The sequence below is a fragment of the Gorilla gorilla genome, chromosome 14 (genome assembly GCF_029281585.2).
Source record: "Gorilla gorilla gorilla isolate KB3781 chromosome 14, NHGRI_mGorGor1-v2.1_pri, whole genome shotgun sequence".
Classification (NCBI taxonomy): Eukaryota; Metazoa; Chordata; class Mammalia; order Primates; family Hominidae; genus Gorilla; species Gorilla gorilla.
In genome coordinates, this window is record NC_073238.2 from 106072659 (window position 1) to 106083097 (window position 10439).

The 10439-nt window shown below is 44.1% G+C and overlaps 1 protein-coding gene and 6 non-coding genes across 7 annotated transcripts; all 7 read left to right on the forward strand.

Moving 5' to 3' along the window:
• Positions 1 to 1920: 1920 nt before the first annotated feature.
• Positions 1921 to 7775, forward strand: LOC134757015 (uncharacterized). Its single transcript, XM_063697465.1, has one exon. The coding sequence runs from the start codon at positions 1921 to 1923 to the stop codon at positions 2290 to 2292; it is 372 nt and encodes a 123-aa protein (XP_063553535.1). The 3' UTR covers positions 2293 to 7775.
• On the forward strand, positions 3748 to 3831 carry MIR17 (microRNA mir-17). The gene has a single exon (NR_106267.1). It is a non-coding gene; the product is annotated as a microRNA mir-17 (primary transcript).
• MIR18A (microRNA mir-18a) lies at positions 3894 to 3964 on the forward strand. Its single transcript, NR_106268.1, has one exon. It is a non-coding gene; the product is annotated as a microRNA mir-18a (primary transcript).
• On the forward strand, positions 4034 to 4115 carry MIR19A (microRNA mir-19a). The gene has a single exon (NR_106269.1). It is a non-coding gene; the product is annotated as a microRNA mir-19a (primary transcript).
• On the forward strand, positions 4208 to 4278 carry MIR20A (microRNA mir-20a). The gene has a single exon (NR_106270.1). It is a non-coding gene; the product is annotated as a microRNA mir-20a (primary transcript).
• Positions 4335 to 4421, forward strand: MIR19B-1 (microRNA mir-19b-1). Its single transcript, NR_106271.1, has one exon. It is a non-coding gene; the product is annotated as a microRNA mir-19b-1 (primary transcript).
• MIR92-1 (microRNA mir-92-1) lies at positions 4457 to 4534 on the forward strand. The gene has a single exon (NR_106272.1). It is a non-coding gene; the product is annotated as a microRNA mir-92-1 (primary transcript).
• Positions 7776 to 10439: the final 2664 nt, after the last annotated feature.

Here is a 10439-nt window from a genome sequence, read left to right on the forward strand (position 1 = left end):
TCCGGAATTTCCTGAACCACAATGTGAAGAAGGAGGTGCTCCTGATTGGGCTTCTTTTCTCAGCTTTGTGGTTGTTTATGAGGTTCTTTCCCAGCTATGCTATTTCTACTGGAGAACCCAGAGTTCTTACTAAATGCAGCTGGGCATGAGAGGGGAGGCTCAGGTACTGCAGCTGTGAAACCTCTGCTCGGGCAAGCGTTTTGGTTTACACGCGGCCAGGTTAAGGAAACACATTGCCACGAAGTGTGCATTCACAAGAGTGTCGGGTGTAATGTATTTATTTCTGGGTCTCAAACGATCTTTGCAGCGAGTAATTCTGTTTCGATGTTAAAGTCACTGGATTTTACTTCTCTGGTTCCGGTTGGCCTGGAGCAGGCCCCTAATTACCTCGGAAACCCACCAAGGGCCGGTAAAGTAATAAACTGTGATCGCATCGCGTACACGTCGAGTCCCAGGGAGAGCAGGGCTCCCAGGAAGCCCCGGGAAGCGTGCGCTTCCAGGAGGGTGTGCGGCGCGCGGGGGTCTGCACGCGCGCAGAGCTTGTTAACGGAGGGCGTGCCGGAGGCGTGGCGCGAGGTGTTCGGGCGAGGCGCTCCGCGAGGCAGGCGGCGGTGGGCGGGCCACGGGGGAGCGCGGCCCGGCGAAGGCTGCGCGGCGCCGCCAGCGGCTCCCGGCTCCCGCTCTCCCGGCCGCCAAGAACGAGCCGCCGTGGGCGGGGCCTGCGGTGATTGGCGGGCGGGCGGGGAGGTCGGAAGTACTTTGTTTTTTATGCTAATGAGGGAGTGGGGCTTGTCCGTATTTACGTTGAGGCGGGAGCCGCCGCCCTTCATTCACCCACATGGTCCTTCGAGGTGCCGCCGCCGCCGCCCGACCTGCGCCTTCGCGCCACTTCGCGCCCTCGGGCGAGGCCGAGGGGGTGGGGACGACTCCCGCAGCGCCGCCGGGGCTCGCGCTCCTCCGCGAAGCTCTCCTCGCGGGGCGGGCCGGCCGGCCGCACCCCCGGCCTGGGGCCTCCGGTCGTAGTAAAGCGCAGGCGGGCGGGGAGGCGGGAGCAGGAGCCCGCGGCCGGCCAGGCGAAGATGGTGGCGGCTACTCCTCCTGGTGAGTCTGCCCGCCCCTCCGGCGACGGAGGGAAACCTGTTGTGTGCGGCCCGGGTCTGGCGGGCGGGGCGGAGCGGCCCGGGGCGGACTGGCCCGGGGCAGCGTGGCGGCGGCGGCGTGGCCGGGGCGGGTCTCGGCCGTTGGCCGCCCCGGCGTGTGGCAGCCGCATCTGGCTGCCCCCTCGCTCGCCCGCGGGCCGGCCGAGGACAGGGCAGGGCCGGGGCGGGAGGGTGGAAGGGGGCGGCGCGCGCGTGGCGGCCGCGCCCGGGACCCGCGCAGACCCTGCCTGGGCCGACCCGAAGGCGGGGGGGCGGATGGCGAACACAATGGCCCCTCGGGGAGAGGACGTGCGAGGCCCGTGCCTTCTCCGGGGCCCGGGGCGCGCGCGGGGCGTGGGGTCTCTGGGTAGGAAAGTTTCTCCCGAGGGCGAGAGTTAAAGCGCCTCCAGAACAAAGCGGCGGCGGCGGCGGCACATGGGGCAGGCCGCGGGCCGGGAGGGGGCGCGCCCACGAGGTACCTGCGCGCCAGCGGGCGGCGTGGCGTGGGCGGGAGCCCGCGGTTCCCCAAACTTTGTACGCGCGAGGGTGGGCGGAGGGGCGCCGAGATCCGCGCGGCCTGGGCGCCACCCCCGCTCCGCGTGGGCTTTGTTAGCCCGCGTGGGCAGCCTCGGGGCGGGGCCCGCAACTTCCCCGCCGTGGCCCTCGGAGGAGGCCGCAGTCGGCCTCAGCTGCGGCGTGGAGCCGCCTGCGCCCGGCCGCTTGCTGGGAGTGTGGCGCGGGAGGGCCGGCCCGGCTCGGCGGGAGCGGCGTCCCCGCCGCCATGTTCCTGCGGGGCGGGCTGCACGGGGGTGAGGGCGGGGGACATGGCGGCGACTGCGCGCCGCCGCCGATTGTTCCCGGCTTAGGCCTTGGGCCGCGTGCGACGGGCACCGCGGCCGCGGAGCCCCCGCCCCTCTGGGCCGAGCTCGGGGGGGCTGGGGGACACAAAGGAGGGGCGGCGCGCCCGCGTCCCCGCCGCACTCGGGCCTGGGCGCCGCCGGTCGCCGCGCGGCTGCCGCCGGGAAACGGGTTGGGGGGGTTGCCGCGTCCGGCGGGGCCTGACTCTGACCCGCCGCCCCCTGGCGGCTACGCGGAGAATCGCAGGGCCGCGCTCCCCCTTGTGCGACATGTGCTGCCGGCCCGGGCTCCATGAGCGTGGCGGGCACTTTGCAGTCTCGGGTGTTCCTGCCCGGTCTTCTGTTCCTAAACTGCAGCAAAGGGAAAAGGAACTGAAAAAGGCAGGCTCGTCGTTGCAATATCACCAAAAGAGAAAATTAACGGCATGCCGTCAGGACCACAGCAGTTGGAGAAACAACTCTTTATCCCGGCTTGCAGCCACGAGGTCTTGATTGGGGGAGGGGTGGTGAAGAATAGTCTGTGGGCTGCTTTTTTTTTTCCTTTTACTGGAGCTGTACAGTGGAGTCGGTGATTGCTGCTGATCATAATCAAGTATTTTAGGAGCTTATTTAGACATGTATCTGATAGCTAAGGATTTTTCAACTTTATTCTCTTACGTATTTTTCAGCTGTACATTATTGGGCTTTTAAATCCTGCTAGTATTGCTCGACTCTTACTCTCACAAATGGATGGAATTAATTGCTGTTAGGAGGTTGGAAAATAGCAAATATAGATTTGGACGGTGGTAGTAATTTTGAGCAAATAATGTTTTATCTTTTTTTTCCTTATTTTTCCCTATTCCAGTCATACACGTGGACCTAACTGCACCAGTAGCTTTTCTGAGAATACTTGCTGAAAAGGAAGTTTTCTGGAATGGGTAAGTGTATTCTGATTTTCTTGAACTTTTCTTAAAAACAAATTTTTCTTGCTATTAAAGTTGAATAAACAGGATTGGTTTCTTAGAGAGTAAAAGTAGGTGTTTCTTACTTTAGACAATGTACCTTTTCTGAAAAACTAACTCATTAAGTACGGATTTGCCAATTTTAAGGTAGTAAAATTACAGTGTAAATATTCCTGTACGTTTTTGGAAACTGGCTTATGCAGTTTACGAAATATAATTTTAGACCCTCTTTTAAGTTGGGTGATAAAGTAGATATAACCTGAGATGATAGATTTAAACAGGATATTTACGTTCTGCTACAATTGACTGATAACACTTGAAGTGTAGTCTGAACAGTAATTTTGTTAATCATTTCAACAAGTATTTGCTAAGTGGAAGCCAGAAGAGGAGGAAAATGTTTTGCCACGTGGATGTGAAGATTTCCTCTAAAAGGTACACATGGACTAAATTGCCTTTAAATGTTCCAAAATTAGTTCTCATTTATTTGCAGTCTCATTTTGTTTTGTTTTTTTTCTTTATGTGTCAATCCATTTGGGAGAGGCCAGCCATTGGAAGAGCCACCACTTCCAGTGCTAGTTGGATGGTTGGTTATGATTGCCTTCTGTAAAGAATTCTTAAGGCATAAATACGTGTCTAAATGGACCTCATATCTTTGAGATAATTAAACTAATTTTCTCTACCCCATTAGGGATTATGCCGAATTTGTATGGTTTATAGTTGTTAGAGTTTGAGATGTTAATTCTAATTATCTATTTCAAATTTAGCAGGAAAAAAGAGAACATCACCTTGTAAAACTGAAGATTGTGACCAGTCAGAATAATGTCAAAGTGCTTACAGTGCAGGTAGTGATATGTGCATCTACTGCAGTGAAGGCACTTGTAGCATTATGGTGACAGCTGCCTCGGGAAGCCAAGTTGGGCTTTAAAGTGCAGGGCCTGCTGATGTTGAGTGCTTTTTGTTCTAAGGTGCATCTAGTGCAGATAGTGAAGTAGATTAGCATCTACTGCCCTAAGTGCTCCTTCTGGCATAAGAAGTTATGTATTCATCTAATAATTCAAGCCAAGCAAGTATATAGGTGTTTTAATAGTTTTTGTTTGCAGTCCTCTGTTAGTTTTGCATAGTTGCACTACAAGAAGAATGTAGTTGTGCAAATCTATGCAAAACTGATGGTGGCCTGCTATTTCCTTCAAATGAATGATTTTTACTAATTTTGTGTACTTTTATTGTGTCGATGTAGAATCTGCCTGGTGTATCTGATGTGACAGCTTCTGTAGCACTAAAGTGCTTATAGTGCAGGTAGTGTTTAGTTATCTACTGCATTATGAGCACTTAAAGTACTGCTAGCTGTAGAACTCCAGCTTCGGCCTGTCGCCCAATCAAACTGTCCTGTTACTGAACACTGTTCTATGGTTAGTTTTGCAGGTTTGCATCCAGCTGTGTGATATTCTGCTGTGCAAATCCATGCAAAACTGACTGTGGTAGTGAAAAGTCTGTAGAAAAGTAAGGGAAACTCAAACCCCTTTCTACACAGGTTGGGATCGGTTGCAATGCTGTGTTTCTGTATGGTATTGCACTTGTCCCGGCCTGTTGAGTTTGGTGGGGATTGTGACCAGAAGATTTTGAAAATTAAATATTACTGAAGATTTCGACTTCCACTGTTAAATGTACAAGATACATGAAATATTAAAGAAAATGTGTAACTTTTTGTGTAAATACATCTTGTCTTGTTTTCATTCAAAAACATTTCACTTTTGGGGTTGCGTGTCAGATTTGGCAGTATAAATTCTGGCTATATTTTTTGTTGTTAGATTTATTTGGCTGTTAAGTATCGCGATGTGACTAAACATACTGTATACGTGATGATCATCTGTAAAGTTAGAATATACCTTTTTGCTTTCTTTGGAGTTAGTGTTATTCCAGGATATTTTACTTAATCTAAAAGTTAATTTATGTTGCTCATATATTACTCAAGTATTTAAATTTAGAATGCCGCTCTGTTTAAAGCAGTGTGTAAAGATGGGTTTTTTTAAGCATGGAATTTAGGGTTGGGGTACAATTTGTTTCTATTAAGCGAGTACTAGTTTACCAATACATGAGTAACTGAAGTGTAACTGTTAAATGCTTGTATACTAGTTTTTCTTTCTGATTGTCAGTGATTTATAAGCTATAAATGACCAAGGTCCTCAGACTGCTTTTAGCATCTGCAACTTAAAAAAATGGGAGTTAGAAAAAGAACAAATGCTAAATAGAGTAACAGTTAAATGTATGTGTACACTCTTCCCAAATGCCAAGAGTGCAGCGGTGGGGTGAGATTCAGATATTCATTTATTTCTAAGTCTGTAGTTAACATTTATGTTCCCTACTCCCTACGTAAGCCAGACTTTGGCAACAGTGATAGTTGATTCCAGGCTTATTTGACTTAAAGTCACTGAAGTGGAAACTAAGAAGTGGCAGTTAGTGTTTTATCCAACATTTCTGCCTTCTCTCTTTTCTTCATGTGTTTTTGTCTCTAGCCTATGTGTATCTGTGTAGAATAATGTGGGATACCTGAATAATAGATTTAAAAGGACCAAGTGGTAAAATTGGACCCAAGCTGTACAGGCAAACTTGATGTTTGAAAGATAAGTTTTGAGAAATGTCATTGTATTTTGGAGTAAAAGAGGCTATCTTAGTAATATAAGAAATAAACTTCCATAACACTAGGTTAGACCACCCAGTAAATCTAGAAATCAGCTTTTAAAAATATTGTCTGAAGTCTAACAAAGTTTTCACCTCTAATGTGTTCTTTAAGAAATTTAAGGAACTTAATCTTGGATTCCTGAATAGAAAGGTAAGAATTCCATCATTCTGGAGTTGATGAAAAGATAAATTTTCAGGATGTGAAATGAACAGTGATTTATAAAATGGAAATCAGATTGTACATTAGCAGAGTTCTTAAGCTTTTTGAATTGAAGGAGACCTAATAATTGTGTCTTTTTGGTTATTTAGTGACAAACGTGGCTTTAAAACTATGCTTAAAAAGTTCCGGCTGGATGCGGTGGCTCACACCTATAATCCTAGCACTTGGGGAGGCTGAGGCGGACGGATTACCTGAGGTCAGGAGTTCGAGACCAACCTGGCCGACATGGTGAAACGCTGTCTCTACTAAAAATATAAAAAATTAGCCGGGTGCAGTGGCGTGCACCTTGTAATCCTAGCTACTCTGGAGGCTGAGGTAGGAGAATCACCTGAACCTGGGAGGTGGAGGTTTCAGTGAGCTGAGATCCTGCCACTGCACTCCAGCCTGGGCGCAAGACCAAGACTTCAACGCAAAAAAAAAAAAAAAAGTTTCATAATACAGCATGGTCTGGTAGTTTGCAAAATGGTGTGCTGTGGTTATAAGTGAGGAAAGTATTCTGTTTTACATTTGTCAGACTATATCATTTTATTTTAAAGCTTTTGGGGAGATACACTAGCAATTCTTTTAAAAAATGGAACAGTGTGATAGGAAGCCTGCTGGATGATTTCTTAAATATTCTAAAATGTAAGTCAAATATGTTTTAATAACAAAGACTTAAATGGCTTTTCTCCCTAGAGACTGGAACTAGTATTCATTGTGTTCAGAACTTAATTGGGCTTGAACTGAGATTTAAATCTAATAAACAAGTTAATAAATGTGTATGTTTTGTTGTGGGTTTGGTAGTGATCTGTGGTTCTATAGGGTTTAATAGGAATTGCTTTTGATTTGTTTCTGGCTTTAGAATGTGAGGCAAATTTTACATTCTTGGTTCTATTAAGATTTTCTTAGGCATGCTAACATGCCAAGAAAAAGCCATGTAAGTATTGTATAAAAAGATTCACATTGTTAATTTAGCCATTTTGAAATTCAGATGAGTGAGCAAGTTGATAATGGCCTTATCTCTGACCTGAGAAAAAACAGCTTTGACCCTTGTTCTTAAAATGCTTTAACCTTGAAGTTGCTTGAGACTTAAGAGGTCATGTTGCTTTAGGTTTAATAAATAGCCTTAACTATTTGGAGGTGAAAAAATGGGTCAACATTTTTTTTTTTTTTTTTTTGGCGTTTGCATGTACAACTTTCTATTTTTAGCCTATATTTGGAAAGAAAGCACTTAACATTTTAGGAATTCTTTTTAAAGCTGCTTGCAAAGTATTGGTGATTTTACTGAAAACTTTTGAGATCTTCATTTTACAGGCAGACCTGTCTAACTACAAGCCAGACTTGGGTTTTCTCCTGTAGTTTGAAGACACACTGACTCCTGACAAAATGCAGCCTGCAACTTCCTGGAGAACAACTCAGTGTCACATTAAAGTTTATTATGTATTTAATGATACACTGTTTAATTGACAGTTCTGCATAGTTTGTCTAACTTTAGAGAATTAAGAGCCTCTCAACTGAGCAGTAAAGGTAAGGAGAGCTCAATCTACACAGAGCCAGTTTTTAGTGTTTGATGGAAATAAGATCATCATGCCCACTTGAGACTTCAGATTATTCTTTAGCTTAGTGGTTGTATGAGTTACATTCTTACTAAAGTCGAAATTAATGTAGTTTTCTGCCTTGATAACATTTCATATGTGGTATTAGTTTTAAAGGTTTATTAGGAAAATGCACATATTCCATGAATTTTAAGACCCATAGAAAAGTTGAAGAATGCTTAATTTTCTTATCCGGTAATGTAAACACACAGACACAACATTGAGATGTGCCTAGTTCTGTATTTACAGTTTGGTCTGGCTGTTTGAGTTCTAGCGCATTTAATGTTAATAAATAAAATACTGCATTTTAAAGCTGTTAAGAAATTGTCCAGAACGAGAATATTGAAATAAAAACTTCAAGGTTATTATCGCAGTTTTTATGGCGTTTTTGTTTTGTCACTACAGATGGTCTAAAGGTTACTTATTAATTAATTGGGGAAGTGGAGACAAGGACCAAAGTTTATCTGGATTTTCTTATTTAATCTTCATTACCTGTGAAATATGTATTTGTATTCTTACTTTACATATGAGATCAGAAGTTCATTTTCAAGCAGAATGGAAAGGTGGTAAATGGACTCTGAATTAAAATATGTCAGTATTTTAAAAGGTTATCTTCTGCCTAGTATTTTTATGGAATCTGACAAGTTCTCAGATCACACTTGTTTCCTTAAATCTTGATAAGTCTGAAGCATTCCTCATTTTGTTTATATTATACACGTTAGTAAGGTGGGAGTTCTTTTGTTTTTTGTGTTTTTTGGCCAATTGATAACATGAAAGTTTAAGAGAGGAGGCCAAAGTATATAAAAAGTCTTAAACTCCTGCTTCTAATAAATGTCCAATATTTGTTGGCTCCTGGGTTGAGTGTTTATTAATGGGTCTGTACTAACTCTAAAATTTTACATTAAATAAGAATGGTATGTTCTGACCAGCCCTCAAAGTTCAGCCATTTCTAAAAGTTCAAAAAATCATTGTAAATATTTTTTAAATGAGGTACGAGATTGTACCTGTCTATGGCCAGTAACACAAGAAATCTAGGCTCATGCAGAGTTTTAGCATAGTTGACCCTCAGTATCAGTGGAGGGATTGGTAGGACCCTCAGTGCATACCAAATTCTTCAGATGCTCAAGTCCCTTATGTAAAGTGGTGCAGTGTTTGCATGTAAATCTATACGTGTCTTCGTGTATGCTTTAAGCTGTCTATATATTGCTTGAATAATCTGATAAAATACCTTACATATTATTCATGTAGATTCAGTATAGTATTTGTGTGTGGCAAATTCAGGTTTGGCTTTTGGGGACTTCGTGAGATTCTTTTTCCTGAGTATTTTCAGTCTGTTTGTGGTTGGATGCAGGAACCACAGATACATAGGGCTAACTTAAGTAAGTGCCGACATAAATGCGTTAGTCATAGAGGTAAATAACAAAGACCTGAGTTTGGTAGTAAGTTCCCCGAAATGAAATGTTAGTATACTCCTAAGTGATTAGTAATTAGATCTCAGGTTGAATATACATCCTTAATAACTGCATGTTTACTTTTAAGACCTAGATTTGTCAGTATATTAGTAGAGGTGAGCATGTACTAATTGTTCACACTTGTTTATAAAAACATATATACTGTGAATTTTTAGTACATTTAACGTTGACTTCAACTTAACAGACTGAAAGAGATTGAAAAAAAGCTTCGACGACATCAGTTCTGCACTTGTTGAGATGTACTGATCCAGATGGAATACCACACTTTTCTGCAGGTTGGGGTAACTAGATGAGACTAGTGAATGTTCCAAGAGTAGATGAAAATTGGGGTCCTGTAAGGTGGTGCTAGGAATTCTAAAGTGATTATGCATTTATCAAGAAAAGGTTCTTAACCAGTTGTCTTAAAATTATTAAGACGTAAAGACCTGGAATCTTAATCTAGCTGCATTATATTAGAGTCTTTGGGGCAGGATGCTGCGCAGACAAGTATTTTGAGAAATACCTGTTGATTTTGCTGTATATACTTCAGGATATATCTACTACCCTGAATTGTTGGAAATGCTGAGCCATAGGAATGCAGAAGAACATCAAAACACCTTAGAATTTATATGCAGGAAGGAGACCAGTAAACTATTTTTATGGTTCATGCAGTCATTACTCAGTTTTATAGCTGACTGACAAAATATGTGCCCCAACCCCACATTTATTTCTAAATCCACAGGCTTTTCCTTACTCTTCAATTTCAGTAACTTCCCTTTTTCTTCTCCAATGATACTTTGTTTTGGTAACAGCACCTAACAGGCCAGGTGTGTAGTTGTCTTTGTGCTATACCTGTATTTCCTTGGTTGGCTACTGTCACAGTGGCCACCATCATTCTGAACAAGTTAAGGTGCACAAGGTACAAGCCATGTCTTTAGACATAGGTTATCGTCAGCATTTAGGTTCTTCTCTAAGGCTTTCATCTAAAACTCCCTTGGTTTTGTGTTTAAAACTTAGTCCAGTTTTCTAGTGTTACCCTCAGAATAATTGTCAAAATTGTACTTTCTCATACTCAAGATTGCATCTAAATTTCAAGTTAGAAAAGATGTTTATGCCATATTCTGAGTGTCTTGTGTTTATAACCTATGATTCTGCCCTTGACTGTACTTACGAATACTCCTTTTAAAATACGAAACTTGATTGAGACCCCAGCTCATTTACTGATGTCTTAATACAACTGCCTTTCCACTTAAGTGTTTTGGCTCCCCCAGTTCCCATCATTTATCCTCTCCAGGCAGACTTCCACTTCAGACTGCATTTGCTATTCCCTTAGTTTGGGAACTCCCCACTCCGGATACCTATGACTTAGTCTTGTTTCCTTGTAGTCTTTGTACACAGATGTCAGACTGGCTCTCCCTTAAACTGCATACTCTGTTCCTGTTCTCTGCATCATCATCCTGAATTAGTGGCATCACCTGGGATATTGGAAGTGCAGGTCCTTCCCACCCCCTTCCAAACCTGAATTGGGAGCTTCGTTTTTTAATCCCCCCAATTAATCTCTAAGATACAAGGCCTCCA

Excerpts from the sequence above, each read along its gene's own strand:
- LOC134757015 (XM_063697465.1), top strand. The coding sequence starts at position 1,921 with ATGTTCCTGCGGGGCGGGCTGCACGGGGGTGAGGGCGGGGGACATGGC.